Source organism: Nymphaea colorata, chromosome 3 (genome assembly GCF_008831285.2).
Source record: "Nymphaea colorata isolate Beijing-Zhang1983 chromosome 3, ASM883128v2, whole genome shotgun sequence".
In the NCBI taxonomy this organism is placed as follows: domain Eukaryota; kingdom Viridiplantae; phylum Streptophyta; class Magnoliopsida; order Nymphaeales; family Nymphaeaceae; genus Nymphaea; species Nymphaea colorata.
Window position 1 is genome coordinate 18,168,390 of NC_045140.1, and position 15,600 is coordinate 18,183,989.

At 38.4% G+C, this 15,600-nt stretch overlaps 2 protein-coding genes across 6 annotated transcripts; both read right to left on the reverse strand.

Moving 5' to 3' along the window:
- Window positions 1–1,316: 1,316 nt before the first annotated feature.
- On the reverse strand, window positions 1,317–9,041 carry LOC116251223 (uncharacterized). Of its 4 annotated transcripts, none has more exons than XM_050077060.1 (11): window positions 8,768–9,041; window positions 7,593–7,706; window positions 7,291–7,409; window positions 6,043–6,089; window positions 5,866–5,966; window positions 5,691–5,775; window positions 5,441–5,549; window positions 3,914–4,076; window positions 3,418–3,489; window positions 2,853–2,930; window positions 1,317–2,721 (listed from the first exon to the last, which is right to left on the reverse strand). In XM_050077060.1, exons 1-11 carry the CDS (start codon window positions 8,867–8,869, stop codon window positions 2,629–2,631), a joined length of 1,083 nt encoding a protein of 360 aa, XP_049933017.1. In that variant the 5' UTR covers window positions 8,870–9,041; the 3' UTR covers window positions 1,317–2,628. The 4 variants fall into 4 exon arrangements, with proteins under 4 accessions (XP_049933017.1, XP_031481224.1, XP_031481225.1 ...); XM_031625364.2 differs by having other exon boundaries at window positions 2,817–2,930; window positions 7,291–7,370; window positions 8,768–9,040; XM_031625365.2 differs by having other exon boundaries at window positions 2,817–2,930; window positions 3,971–4,076; window positions 8,768–9,040.
- Window positions 9,042–10,402: 1,361 nt separating this feature from the next.
- LOC116250966 (E2F transcription factor-like E2FF) lies at window positions 10,403–14,520 on the reverse strand. Of its 2 annotated transcripts, none has more exons than XM_031624991.2 (11): window positions 14,276–14,520; window positions 14,134–14,201; window positions 14,005–14,057; window positions 13,806–13,883; window positions 13,459–13,518; window positions 13,226–13,358; window positions 12,765–12,832; window positions 12,602–12,674; window positions 12,412–12,473; window positions 11,892–12,333; window positions 10,403–10,844 (listed from the first exon to the last, which is right to left on the reverse strand). In XM_031624991.2, the coding sequence occupies exons 1-11, from the start codon at window positions 14,359–14,361 to the stop codon at window positions 10,744–10,746; spliced, it is 1,224 nt and encodes a 407-aa protein (XP_031480851.1). In that variant the 5' UTR covers window positions 14,362–14,520; the 3' UTR covers window positions 10,403–10,743. The 2 variants fall into 2 exon arrangements, with proteins under 2 accessions (XP_031480851.1, XP_031480850.1); XM_031624990.2 differs by having other exon boundaries at window positions 12,599–12,674.
- Window positions 14,521–15,600: the final 1,080 nt, after the last annotated feature.

Sequence of the window (15,600 nt, forward strand, 5' to 3'; positions counted from 1 at the left end):
GCAGGCAAAGAAGCGCGAAGGATGAATGCCCCAATGGCTAACCACCCCAAAAAGAAAAATCACGCAAAGTAGTTTAACCATTCTGAGTCATACTTCGTCCAGTTTTACTTTTCCCGAATTCATTCTAGTTGCGGGATAAAACGAAAGCGCTTTTGATGTGCCTGGAAACGATTTTGAATTTTCAGGATAAACATTGCAAATGACTTTGTTTGGTGCACATCAAACGCCCCTTATGGTCAATAGGAAGCTCTTTGTCAAATTCTCCTTAGCATTTAAATAAGAACTTATTGTAGAACTTCAATTCTTTCCTCTTTCTCCTTTTCTAACCCAACCACCAACTGTCAAATTCTTCGATAACTCCAAACACATACTAGAGACATAATACAAGGAATGATTCTCCGATTTGTACAGAATATAATCACATCTGCATGGTTAATCTGACAGTGCAACTTCAATTAGTGGCTATGTTAGATATTATGATGATTCTGACTTAGTCCTACGATCTTTTTTGTCTCGCCATGGATCAAATTGCAGTTTTTTTATTCTTGAGATGATTCTTTGGGACATTTAAGTTTTAGTGCATGTAAGGTTACTGAATTTGGGACTCCTACATGAGTAAAATGGACCAGTAAAATATTATGGAAGGGATGTCGAGCATATTTTATAATCAAAACGTTATGTTTAGCTTATTGTATAGAAATATTTTGCTTGGTTCATGCCAAATGGTCCGTTTGAAACATGTTTGGCTGTGGAACACAGGCATTCCTCCTAGCTTGGGTTGTGGCCATCTAAGTCACATGGTGTGAGTATGGCGTTGGGTATGGAGATACAGGTACAGGCATGACAATTGTAGAAGATGTGGGTACCCCGGCACACCAGGGCATATATGTATATATATGCACAAAATATCACAAAAAGTTCAAAACAAAAGCAACATTTAAATGAACAAGTAATACAAATTATAAATAAAAACAAAACATGTTAATGACCAATAACTCTCAAAAACAAAATATAAACTGAGTTAGTAACAAGTTAAATAAAGAAAAATTAAGTACTTCGATCAGTTTCAATGCAAAAGGTATTCAAGTGTGACCAAGTACTTAAGTCACCCAGACAACAGATAGAGCCGAGTCCAACGATACTTGTAAAGACAAGACCATGGTGGTCTGTAGGGTGCAGCATCAATTTTGAAACACCAGGATTGCATCACATTAAAAGCAAACGATAATTCCACATAAAAGATTTTCAACATGCAAATACAAAATCCTAAATCTGATGTTTAAATTTCAGATGATTAGTTTTTCGATCCAACGGCGTAAAGCTTAATGCCAACATCTCATGGCAGACTCCTCCCAAATGAGATTAGGCAACACTCTGCTAGATTACAGAAAAAATATGCATAAGGTAATCAAATTTTCGACTTCCTTCAACTTAACGGCTCAAGTCTAACGTCCTAGACAGAATCCCTATAAAAACACCAGCTCAGTTATAATTACGTGAATCAAGAAATAAACTTAGGAAAAACTAACAAAATAATAAATGTGGCCTTCCCAACAGCAGGAAATTGCCTATCTTGCAGTTATGGAGAGATTAGATATTCCCAAAAGATGAAACTTGTGACTGGTCTTGCTACCATTTACGTGGAGCAGGTGCACGGATGCCAATCATTGCATGGTATTTGACGCTAATATTTGAAGTCGTCAAACTATTTTCTGATCCAGCATATTGTCAAACGACTCCATGGCACGGTAGTGTTTCCAATCTCTCAAAGTTAAAAAATTGCTGGCTTCAAACCTCTGATATCATAATTATCATTGTTACAAAGACCCAGGTTATGTATGATAACATTAGCCATGAAGAGAACTCCCATCCAGTCAGTAAAATGTTCACAGAGATCTGGTAGAGGTTGTACAGAAAATTATGAAAAGCTCCTGTGGGCTGCTCATATCATATTCCGTGCTTTAGAAAAAATTGGACAAGGCTGTTTTGCAGGATTCCACTGAAAACTATGTCGGCATCTCCAATATGGCGCCAGCCACCAGAAAATCACGCCACAGTCATGCATCTAATTGATAATCATGAACTGGATAGTTATGACAATTCATCCTTTTTGTGTCCATGAGCAAGTAGGCATTCTATGCTCATGGATTAGATCCATCAGTGAAGTACAACACATGCATGACTCCTTGTGGTGAAGAGTAATCCTTCTAGCACAACCAGTCTTCTCAATGTGTTCTATTATAGTATGTGAACTTATTCTGCTGCATAATCTATTTCTGCATGTAGTTTCCAATAAAAAGAGGGGCTACCACCCAGCTAGAATCACGAAACGTCTTTATACACATGCAGACATGTTGACTATGCAGGGAAAGGAGGTTCTTTCATTATAGCAAATCAGCTGAATCTGAGCAAGTGCTCCCAGACGGGTATCATCTTTGTGTTGGTCGCAACTCGCAATTAATAGTTGATAGATATGGGACTCAAAACTGATAACCAATGCTTCTTTTAGCAAGCCAATGAAAATTATATCCTCCGCAGATGTCTGACTGTTGGATTGAAACTGTAGGTTTTCTGCCGGATCTGGCAAAAGGAGATGCTTTATGAAGACACCAGCATTTGGTGCAAAAGTCACATGCCAAAGAAAAAACAATTGGAGAAACAGGGAACGCATAGAGCTGCATCCTCCACCATGAATGGCTGTCTAAATGGATTTAGTTGTATCTGCAAGATGCACTCATATTGTTAGTGCTCAGAAACAAATTAATACTGCAGCCCCTCAAAATCAACTGAAAAGTCACTAGGTAGAAAAGACATACAGGCAGTGATAATGAATGGCCAGTTACAGTGCTTACACAACGTGCAGCAAGATTTGCTGCTTCTTCAGAATAATCAGAGAATATGGCGGGCACATTCAAGTTTCTTATTAACTCCTGCAGAGATCTCAGTTCAGATGGCATGGATAAGGCATTTGACTTTATGAAGGAATCTAGTGATTGTGCTAAGTAGGAAGCATTACAAACAAGATCAATACCTTTTCCACCAGAAAGAGATTGACATGCTAAAACCAGCCAACAAATCACAAACTTGCTAGACCAATCTTGTTGCTTAGTTGCAACTAAATACCAAAATCTTATTGCTCAAACATGCACGCACGCGCACACACACACAAAAAAGATGCATGTCCACAAGCATCTATACAGGCAAGCACAAACATGTAAAGCCATGAATTCACAAATCCTATTACATTATCATCAGGAATGAGGAAAATCATAAAATTAAGAAAAGAAAATATTTCAAAACCTCTGTTATCAACATACAGATAATATGTCTGCCTATGATGCTTCATGAATTATACAGACACCAATAACTTTTCCATTCGGATGAAATTGCAGAACACAACAAGAGAGGAGAACATACAACTGTTGGCTTCCAGCTGGCATAAGCTGCAATACCCGCATTTGGACCAACAATATAATGAGGGAGACCATTCTGCCAAGGCACCAGAAACTTGAATTAGTTACAACAAGTAAAGCCTTCACTAAACAGATTAGAAGAAACACACGAACAGAAATAATGATTTTTTTTCACAATATCTTCCCTCTGATCTAGAGAATAGAGATAGGCTAAGCCTGTTGAGTATGTGTATATATCTTGATCGTTCTTCATTTCTCATTCTCCAGGTCTTTTTCCCCAAAAAAATAGTAAACAAAATTAACATGTTGACATGATTCAATAATGCTATATGTAGTTATATACCATGTAAAAACCATTGGAATGTCCAACATTTCTAATTTTCTCTACTTCCGTCACATAGTTGAAAGCTTCTAAACACAATGGCAGATGTTTTCATGTTTTAGATGAATTAGACAAAACTGAAAACTTTAAGACTAAACTTTAAAACGACATGCTAAACCTTCACTATATCTCTGAAACGGTCATGATAAAAGCCTCGCCAAAGTCGCAAATTTACTTTGTAGTTGTCTGTATCATTGGCTTTATTCTCATCCAAGAACTTGCACTTGCATTCCTCATCAAGACACTTGGGATACCCGCTGATAATAGCACACTCACCATCTCTATAAAATGCAAACAATACATTAGAGAAATTCAATGCCCACTAACGTCAAAACATGTATAAGAAATCAAAACATTATCGTTCATATTTTATAGAAAACTACGACAGTGGAGATTAGAATCAGTTAGAAATATTTATAAATACTAGCACACCAAAACGGTCATGTATTTGGACAAGTCTTACCACCAAAAATGTGGTCCAGATACTCCAAATGCAAACAAAGGAGCCAAAAAATTTATAAGCACATTGGTGCACAACAATCGTTTTTACTGAAAGAATTTCCAACAGAGCCCTATGCAATGAGATGATCTCCTTTTACCAAACAATGATGCTAGTTTTTGATGCATTCATATTTTCAGAAATGGAAATGACCACATTCATAGGAAACCAAATACATTCATCTAACATAAATTTGGAGATATCTAGGTCAAATAAGACACAATTAATGGAGAATAAAGAAGATAAAACACTGAAATCAAACTAAAGAACAGTGAAAAGACCACTCCATGTAGCAAAACCATCCATCAACACATCCAACTACGGCCAGTTACAGAGTTACTGAGGGCCCTCTTTCCAAAGATGTATAAGTCTATGTGAAACAAAGATATAATGGGTGAGTAACTGTCTATTTAAGCTGTGAATAGGAATTTTTAAGAGATAAACTTTTGGGGAAAAAATGGCTCCAACGGTTCCACTAGTTGTCTGAATGTCAATTGAAGGGGTGTCACGAGTTCAAAACAGGATGCAGAAGGTTTGATTTTGAATTTTAGATTTTTCTTATTTTAGGCTGCAGGGAAACTGGTCCAAGCCAATTTGTATGTATTTTTATTTATTTGAACCCATGTTTCCCTTTACCAAAACCAGGTATAGTGTACCTTGCATAAGGTCAAGCTGGGTAAACTTCCTAAGGACAAGGGACACCCAAAGGCTTTTCCAACCAGGGGACTACCAATGTGCTGATAGGTGGTTGCTCCCTCGCATTAGCCAAAAGGAGTTAAGGGGAAGATCGATATCGGTAACACTCTTCTTGGAACCCACCCTTTTTAGCCCAAGGATAGGCTAAACCAAAAACCCAGGCTCCAGCTTATGAAAGACAAAAAGAATATGATATGTTAACAGTCACCATAAATACATCATAAAATCACAAAGAAAGCACTCTAGAAAAATAACAAGATAACAAAGAAAACAAGAATCAATCTTTACAATAAGCACATATTTCTCCATGAAGAGGATGATGCAATTTAAAAAAGAACTAATGGGAATAACCTTAAATGAAAAGTCACACAATAATCAACATATTTTTTGCTGGAAACATACTTCAAGCTCAATATGAGATGTCTCTGAGGAAAGGTTTCAGTAATATACCCATTTTGAGGTATAGAAGGTCCAACTAGTTCTATGAAGACATGAACTCCAGGAAAGAGTACACGTAGCTCCCCAAAAGCTGGAAGTTGGTGCAGCTCCTTTTCAGGTCCTTAATTAAATGAGTGAAAATTTTTTAAGGACCACAGCCCGATAATAATAATGAAGAAAGGGTGAAGATCCTTAAGAAACATGCATGCTAAAAAAGTAAAATCTGCACCAAATAGTCTTACACTTGATAATAAGAGGATACCTAGATAATGTATCCGCAACTCTCCACTAGATCCAGGAGAAATTCCATGAGAAGCAAGTTGGATTCCATAATATATGCTAAGTGGCTGCATTATGAAACACAAGATAATGAAACTTTGTGACTTAAATAAGACACTCAGCAAAGTACAGTAGCAGAAAAAATTAGCAGCGGATACCCAGTGCAATAGCAGCGCCACAGGGGAACACAAAGGAAGGGACCTCCACTTGTAATATTCCTTCCAACTGCTTAAAATCTTTGGCAAATCATTACTAGGCTCTGCATGTTAATGACAAAATAACGTCATCCTAAAAACAAACATCAGGAACTAAATAGAAAAGAAAAAGGGAAATACCAGTGCATGGGCATAATTCCTTTGGGAGATACCAGTGATCTTTACTCCTTAAATGTATTTAAAAAAATAAAAATCAGTACGACAAAAATTTTAAGATTTTCTAGTAATCTACTATGTTACAAGTGAGATTTTAGCAAAATAATGTCACCATAAGCACAGGCATATCAAAATATTTGCTTCAATTTGCAAATGCATGCCTGCATCCACATACACACGCAATTGCCATTAGAAATTCCACAGAGAAAATATCAGCATCTTTCTAAAGTTAAAAAAGCAGCACTGAATAAAGATAAGCACTTTCAGTGTTTTCTCTCACAAGATATTACAGGAAGTGGTCATTTTCACCATCCCATGAAAATAACGATAACAACAATTTCTTGAAGAAATTACTAAGGAACAATACATATCTACATTCTTGAATACCTTCCAAGTTTTTTTAATATGCTTCCCTGTCCTTTTGGAATACACTTGAAGACTCACATTGTTTTCAAAACATGAAATCCAAGTAATTCATGCATACATGACTTCCTCGGGAAGGAAAGATTTGCCAGCAGTGGAGTTGTATTATTTTTCACTCTTAATCCCAATATTCTCAAACCTCAGAATGGTTCTGGACTTCTTTTTTAACAAATGGAACTAACTTCAATTTATCAAGAAAAGATAAATGTATCAACATTTTCAATCAAACAGAATTGTCAAAAAGTGATGCTATTTTCAAAAATTCTTCTCCAAAATAATTTTCATGATCAAAAGGGAATAAAAAGAATTATCTTCATGAAAATCAATTTTGAAATTTCAGTAATTAAAATTTCTCTAGAAATCTAACCAGTGATCACATCCTCTTTGGCAAAGCCAGAAGACATAAAAGGGAAACTTATTTCAAAGAGATTATGTAAAAACTCAGGGAAAAGGACCAGGATATTCATTTGAGCAGGTTTATCCAGAATCCAAGCATGCAAACTTGGCACCAAAGTTCAAAACTTCAGCTACAAGAAGGGACCCAAAACTGCCTTTCCACCATATACAGAAAACCTAAAGAAAGAAAATGCAATGTTTGGCCTATTCTCATTCAAAGCTAAACATCAATGGAGGAGAATATTTTTGCATGTCAGTGCACTCTCACTTGCTAGCTGCATGCATCAGAAGGCATGAAATTGATCTTTTACAATTATATATGTTTGTATTCAAGAAAGAATATAAGAATGTACAAGAACGCATAAAACATGAGAGAGAGACAGAGAGAAAGACCTTAAGAAGTTAGATAAAGCTACACTCTGCTCACATCGGCACTCATATGTCCAAATCCCTATTTTGTGAAGGCCTTGGGACTGCAAAAAAGAACACTTGGTAACCTCCTGGCTGGCCACCTAAAAAAACACCGATATATGAAATTTAATAGTGAATCCATTGTCATTTGAGTTAAGATGAAGCAAAAAAGAAGACTGGTCAAAAGAGTCTTTAGTATGAAAAGGTAGCACCCAACACAGAAGTTTAAATGTGGAACTCATGCCTTCTGAATCTTGATATAAACAAAAAAAAAAAAGTCATACCTGAGATGTGACTTCAGAAGAAAATGTAAATGGGAAATCACACAATGCATCTACGTGTTCCATTTGTTTCTTGAGTCTTCCACATTCTTCTTTATGCTCGTCCCAATGAGAAATCTGGGAAAAAACCTTTCATCAGCAATAAAGAGTTGTTCACATGGATTAGCCAACGAGGTATCTAGCAACCATGTTAGCATTTGAGACACAGGCGCAGAGTCAACACAGCACTTGGTGTGGTTAAATCACAAATAGTCACGCAAGATGTCCGGCTGACTCCGAGTGACCATCAACAGAAAGGATCCAGACATGGCAACCTGACCAGTTCGCCTCTCCACTCCTCAAGGAACAAGATGCTGTTCCGGGTAGACAAAATGCTAAGGAGCCTCTATCTACAGCCATTAAGTTCACTGATCCTTGGATGACTTAGATGGTCACTGAGAAAGGCACGTTAACTTTTTTTCCCTTGGAAACATAAACTACACTTCTTTCTCAGTTCAAGCCTGTTTTCGTTTATTCCTCACGGCTCAGATGAGGCCTGTATGCAAATCTGAAAAAAACCATTACCTGTTCATGGTTATCAAACTTAACAAACTGGAACCTTCTTCACGAGTGAACGCAATCCTTGAAGACTATTCCTGAATTAGTCAGTAGCTAATTTATTCTCGTAGGGCAATAGAAAATTAACCAAAACTTAGGAATGTTTGGGAATGTGTGCTCGTGCTTGCAGTGCCATAACCATCGCTGCGAGACCGCCAACAGGCATCGGCATCAAACATAATCTACTTTTCTCGGAAACTTAATTGCCAATACATAGTTTGATAATCAACGTACCTTAGGAAAAAAAAAAAGAGTTTTATCCCCTTGTATCATCAGCAGTTCCTCTTTCAAACTCATCCAAGTAAGGAACCTTGTCCCTCCATTTTCAGTACACCCAAATCACTGCCAGAGCCAAATTCCTCGATAAAAGAAGAACGGGTGACCAAACTGATGGACACGATTCTGCGAACCTTCTGAGTTGGTGATCACCAGTACCTCCTAAGACAATTTCTCTATACATTACGCTAAAAAGGAACATGAATTATAACCATCGAAGCGTGTGCTTGTGTTTATGGTGTACATGTGTATGCGTGAGAGTGGGGGAGAGAGAGAGAGAGAGAGAAGATGAAAAGGAAAGGAACCTGGTGAGAATAAGAACAGTAGGAGACGGCTCCACAACCACCGCAGCGTCTCGTTGCAGGCCCCGTGCAGGGAGTCCCCATTCCTTTTGCTGCACACTCCATGTTCTTCTACCGCGTCTTCTACTTCTTCCTGCTGAAGGAGGCCCCCTCTGCTCTCCCTCTCACAGTCTCACCCTCTCCCCAACACGCCCAAGTACGCCAAGCCGGTTCGGATGAACTAACATCACCAGATGACACCCCGGATGGTTCTACCGGATCTCTACAAACGCAAAGGGGTAGGATCATGTATAAGAAATTATTTCAAGCATTAAGGCTTACACAATTGCGAGTTCCCCTAGTTCGCATCAAAACCGAAGGTGGCATTTGATCTGACGTCATGGGTGACAAGAAATTCATGGTAAAATGTTTAGTTTATCATATTTTAAGACAAGCTAAAGATTCACACTTGATTTTTTTTTTTTAACCTTTTTGTATAAAGAAAATGTCTGATTTAAGACGTAAAGGGGAGGGTTTGATCTTAAATCTATAGACTTCAAATCACGAGGATCTTAGATCGGGCAATCAGATGCCGCTATTCAGAAACAAGGGGGGGAAAGGGTCTAAATTCCATTAAACACGACATGTTTCCCATAGTATTCAAGATATGTTACTGCTGCTGCTAAGATTATTCAGATCTACACCTCGTCCAATTCATTTGCAAAAATGTCGTGTAATTCGAACTTGATCGACTATCAGCCTAGGCTTGACGGGGCCCTGTGGTATGCAGAGGGCACAACAACTGCTTCACCCGATAATGGCAAAAAATGTCTTCGTTGTTTGTAAGATTACAGCAATGTGGTCAAAGTCTGCCAATTCAATTCAAATTTGTAGCAAATAAATTTTATTCGCATGCATAGAAAGGTGTCATCATATGCTATTTATTTTTCACTATTTTTTAATAATTCTAACTGCTTTCACATTTCTGATTTACCTTCTTGTTTATGATTTGCATCATTTGAGTTACATCCAATTTTTTTCACTGAAGCAATAGTATGGCTGATTCAATTCAGTTTTCCCATTATAATGACATCATAGATTCATATTACAAAATTTACATGGCATTTGTAATTAAAATCCATGTTCGTGAAAGAAATAATTCTAAAACTGAAATGGTACACTTGTACCAAGAAAGGAAAAGCTTCTGGTATTCTTCAAGCAAGAAATGCGTTTTTGAACTTCGACATATCTTTTCCCTAGCTAACATGATTTCTTTAACGTAATTTCTATGTTCTAAGAGAGTTGATCCATACTTGGTGAATTGTCACGCGCATGAATTTAAAAGTGGCTGCTTAGAGAAAACCTTGAGGTTCCCGCATACCAACAGAAATATGCAGCTCTAAAATTTGTACTTGCAAAATGGTCCAGCGTTTTACTTTACTCAGTATCCAATAATGGGATTTTGGTTAAGCTACATGTCAGACAACAGCAATGCAGCACTCAAATCAAGATCAACATTCTTGAACATTGACTCAAAATTCAGACTGAGTTGCAGCCTCAAACCCTTCTCTCACTCTCTAACACAATTAACATGAATAGTGAGGTTCCGGTGGCAAGCAGAACATCAGCTTGGACAAGCACACGAACAACATGCGGAAATTGCAGTAAACTTAACCAGTTAAATTGAGAAATATAAATTAAAGTTTCATCTTCCTTTGATGGAAGAATTACAAGCGGGAAAGTTAACCTTAGCCATGGGTGTCAATATCATACAAACCAAGCGTTTGATTACACATGAGCTAAGATAAACCTTACATGACTTATTCAAAATGGACCGAAACTTGCGGAGTTAGGCAACAGCTGTTGCAATGACAACAATCATGGCTGCACAAGACCGACAACATGCCATCAATAAGAAGCATATTAGCCTTGTTAACAATAAATATAATGATACAATATATTGCTCCTGAACAGATGTACACTGATGTTTAAACTTGAAGTTAGGAAGAATGCAGATGAGACCGGTCGCCTCCTCCAGAGGCCACTTGAGCATACCATGATTGCCAGGCTTCCAGATAGTGGGAGAACAGATCACTCAAAGCTGAGAAAAGAAAATTAACCACTATTTATTTTTTGCACCTTGCACAAAATAATATATATATATCTATATATATATATGTGTGTGTGTGTGTGTGTGTGTGTGTGTGTGTGAATTTTTTCAGGTATTTATGTGTTAAACAAGTATTTTTAACATACGTATCTGCAATGAGGTACTACATGTGCATGCACAAGCACGCATATATGTGTGAGGGTGTGTCTGTCAAGAAAACCAAGAGAAACCACCTTGTTTGCTTGCCAAATTCCCAAGTGAAGCTTAGGGTCAGCCAATGGCAAGTCATTCTATTATTGCCTTTTGGAAATACCCAATTTGATACTTTTGACCTTGAGGAAAGACGCACTTCAGTTTGGCCTAGAAGAAGCCCTCTAGGACCATCTGCAGATCTATCAGAGTAATTTTTCTTATATATTGTAAGTACATTAGCTTGGAATACTTGAACTTACAATCGAATAATTGAGAACACAGGACCATCATTGTCATGATAAGGTCCTGGTAGAGATCTTGTCATCAACACCATTATATATTGACCTACATAGTTTGCACAACTAGTATAGATTATGTATTTGACGTCATGATGCTGCAAGAATGTCTATGCACCTACATACGAAGGCGGCCGCTCTTAAAATAAGTCAACTAAACATGGCATGAAGGATCTAGGCTTCACTGCAATGATTATCTGTAGTTAAAAATCAATTTAGGAAAAAAGACAATTGCGAACTCTCTACTATCGGTTTGAGAGCTAAAATTAGGTGAACTTCATCGAACACGTATTAGAATCTAGGATAAAGCTCTAAGTCCTTGTCTATCGTCCTCAATACCAACAGAACACGGAACTAATTGAGACAATGTACGAAAGAGGTTCAGGTTCAAAAGACTGCCTTACAGTGTTTCCTTTTAACAATAAATAAAAAATGGAGGTGGAACCGCACTCAACCTTTAGCAATAAACTAAGCTGTTCTACATGCATGGGCAGCCAAAATCCATTCAAACATTCTGAAAAAGGAAAGTTTCATTGCCATTACTTCTTACCTTGATTCTTGTACTGGGGAAAGAATGAAGCGGCCAATGCGTCCCAGTCTTGTGCTCCTTTTGAACTGCTCTCCGAGTTCTTCTGAGCTACGCAGACAGGTGAAAAGGGCCCATAAACAAACCCCTTGGAGGAAATGTTCTCCTTTTGCTGCTCATACTTTTGGCAGTACTGTTGCTGTTGTGACTGCTTCCGTGCTTTGTCATCACTAACTTCCAAATTCACCACATTTTCTCTCCTAGGTTTAAGCGCGTGAATTCCTGAAAACAATTTTCTCCTTTTTGCATCAATATCTGTATTTGGGCAAAGCTCTGTTCCAAACTCCCGCTTCTTAGCGTCCCCCTTGGGAATATCGGAGAAAATAGCATGAGAAGAATCCTTCTCAGATTTTTCATCAACCCCCAGCCATCTAAATGCAGGCTTTCTGGTCACAGAATGGTGTGTCTGTATAAAAAGAGAAATTAAATTGTAAGGCAATGTGTATAAAATCATCTGTCTGCACTAAATCCACGGTAATTTCACCTTCTCAATGAGATTCATGGATGATAATACATTTGCGATGTCGTATAGTCTTCTCACTTTTGCTGCAGTTTGCAAACAGAAAAATTAAACCACAATATTTGATTTTCTGCAATTTGAACAGGTGGAAGGAGACAAGTAGCAGTCATATTAAAAGAAAATTTGAGGAGAGAGTTGGTTCAAGAATTACTACTCCTCAGTTGCAAAGAATCACTCGCTTCTCCGAGTAAAAGAACTGCTGCCTCTTCAAGCGAGACAATCTCGGCCTGGAAAATTCACATAATGATAAACTGCCGCATCCCAAGTTTATAAAAAATATTGAATAGAAAAGGAAAGCAACATAGCAGAAAGCTTACCTTCGAACTAAGAAATAGTTTAACAAAATTCTGAGTAAGAAGACCCAGAGATTTCTCCCTTCTACGTTCTGCAATGACCAATAATTCGTTAAATTCAGTAACTAAAAATCCAACAATTTTTTTCCTAAAAAAATTGAAATTTGAAGGAATTTGCCCAAGGACAAATTACACCTATCTGAATTCCATTATATACAAATATTTATTCAATAGGCTTGGTGCTTTAAAAGTGCATGTCGTTCACTCTATCAAGTTATGAACACAAGTGGGTTTCAAGTTACCAGAACACTCACAAACAAATCAAACTTTTCCTTCCTCAAACATGACGGTCGGAAGAGATTCATCAAATCGAGATGAGGCAACCAAGATTGTTATGCATTCAATTGCTTATAGTTGGTAGCCATCGGAAAACAAATCCCCGTATAACACTATCCCTTCCAAAGCGCAGCCTCTTAAGTACGTACCTGACTTAATTTTTGTAGAACTCGAATTGGATGTAGCTGGTACCAAAAGCACAGAGCTGGGACTACACTTAAGTGGAAACTCTTGACTACTGTTAGGGTTAGACGAATTCTCATCTTCTTCATCGTCCGAAATCTTTATTCGAATCACACAATGAGAAGATAAATACATCAGTAGCATAGAAATAGTCGGTTAATAGTTGGAAAAACCCATAAACAACAACTGGACAACATACCCTGGCGTCATCAGATGCAATGGGTAGCGTGCTGGTGGACGTTTCTCTTGTCGTTTCGTCCTATACTTGACGAAAAACACCAAGAATGAGAAAACATATGTTAAAAAGGAAAAATCAAAGACAAAAAGACTGACACTTAAAGATCCAACAACACCATGATAAATCCATCTGCGAGATTTGTGTGACAAAACCACAGCAGCCTGATCAAACGTGGCTATGGTGTTAGGCACCCGATCTGGTATTCCAAACCGTTGAATGACTTTGTAATTGTTGTCGTCATAATTTTCTGAAGAGGGCAAAAAAAAAAAAAAAAAAAAAAGAGGACAGAAGCGAAGTTCGTGGAATACTCTTAATTTTGCCAAGGCCTGTGGTATTCCCCCAAACCCCTTCCAAGAATACTGATTCTTCGCCTTCCTTGCAAGAACCTGAAACGAATTAAGGATACAAACCCATGATTCAGAGACTCCGCGACAGAGGGCACCCCAAGAGAAGAAGCAACCTAAAGAAGAACCTGCCAAGAAAAGAAAAGAAAAAAAATGTATTTACCCCGACGCTCTCCAAAACATTAACAATGTCGTAGATCCGCCGCCTCTCGACGCCTGCCGAAACAAAACTAAGACCAAATCAGCAACAAGAACCACAACCCAAAAGAAATCCATGAAGTTGGCGATTTACCGAGACGGCTGGCGGCCTCATCCAACCCGACCGATTCAACTCCTTCCCGATTATACAACGAAAGAAAACTGCAACAACCCCACTGGAACATAAATCACGATGGCATACGCAGAAGGAGAGGGAGGGAAAGAGAGATCAGTACTTCTGGCACAGTAGGCCTAGGGATTTCTCCTTGCGGTTGTATGTGTAATGGCGAGCGTGCAAATCCTTCGACAAGGAAGAAGACATCTCCCTGATCAACGCCACCCACCCCTCGAAGGATCCGCCCACCGAGAAAGAGAGAGAAGGAGGGAGCGGGAGAGAGAGAGAGAGAGATCAGGATTACGGGAAGAAATGAAACAATCTGAAAACCTGAAGTCGCCGGGCTTTAGAAGCTGGTGAGAGAGAGAGAGAAGGAGGGAGGGAGGGAGGGAGGGAAAAAATTATATATTCAGGGAGAGGCGCGCGATGGAGGGAAACGGACCGTTAAAAAGGCGCGGCGCGTAATCGAATTCAAAACGTCAGCTTCGGAACCGAAGTTGAGCCTCGGAGTACCAAAACCACCCCTCCTCCTTTCTTTAATTCTCGTCACGTGGCTGCCCTAGGGTTTCTGACTCTTCCCGCCGGACAGATATGGGGTTTGACTCTCACAATGACCGATTGCCCCAACCAGTTCGAAATTCTTGTTAGGGCAGGGGAGGGGTGTTTGCGTAATTCGGTTTCATGCGCATCATGTTCTTTCCATATAAATAAAAGGTGTAAACTAAGGCGCCTTTTTGCAAACCTGTCTGCGCAGTGCTGTTTAAAATAGTGGCAGTCTGGCTGGAGGCGATTTAATTTGCTCCCCAAAAGAAAAATTAAAGCCCTCTACATCCAAAAAGATATGGAATCAGTTTCAAGGGAGTAGTAACTAATGCATAATGAATCAGTTTGATTCTGCTGCGTGCCATGTGTTGGAGGGAATTGGATTTTGGTCGATTGAGAAACTCCAGATAATGTTCTCATCTTCGAGAGATTCAGATCAAAGTTGGGATTTGGATTTGCATGGGTGCTGCTATTTCATGTGTGGCCATGAGATAGCGTAGACAAGTATTTGTCTCTCTTTCTAACTCTCTTTGGGTGATAGCTACTCGGGGACGTCCCAACATATTGGTAGTTACGTTTATCAACATCTCTCCAACTTGTAATGTTATCTGACCCGTTGAGTTGGCTCAAGAATCGCTGAAATGGCTCTGTTGGATAGTTGAATGACTTTGAAAAGTTAGATTCACCATTCAATTTCTCTCTCTCTCTCTCTCTCTATATATATATATATATATATATATATATATATATATAATTTGCACACCCACAAACACGAATAACTAGTGAAGCCTAAGGTATTACTATTAACACAAACACAAAAGGGATATATATATATATATATATAATTTGCACACCCACAGACACGAATAATTCGTGAAGCCCAAGGTATTACTATAACACACA

Coding starts and splice junctions, on each gene's coding strand:
- LOC116251223 (XM_031625360.2), bottom strand. CDS start 8,869: ATGGAGTGTGCAGCAAAAGGAATGGGGACTCCCTGCACGGGGCCTGCA. Junction 6,090..7,290: donor GCTTTATCTAACTTCTTAAG/GTCTTTCTCTCT, acceptor AATACATTTAAG/GAGTAAAGATCACTGGTATC. Junction 5,967..6,042: donor GGAATTATGCCCATGCACTG/GTATTTCCCTTT, acceptor ATTAACATGCAG/AGCCTAGTAATGATTTGCCA.
- LOC116250966 (XM_031624990.2), bottom strand. CDS start 14,361: ATGTCTTCTTCCTTGTCGAAGGATTTGCACGCTCGCCATTACACATAC. Junction 12,833..13,225: donor TTCTACAAAAATTAAGTCAG/GTACGTACTTAA, acceptor TGGTCATTGCAG/AACGTAGAAGGGAGAAATCT. Junction 12,675..12,764: donor AACTATTTCTTAGTTCGAAG/GTAAGCTTTCTG, acceptor TGAATTTTCCAG/GCCGAGATTGTCTCGCTTGA.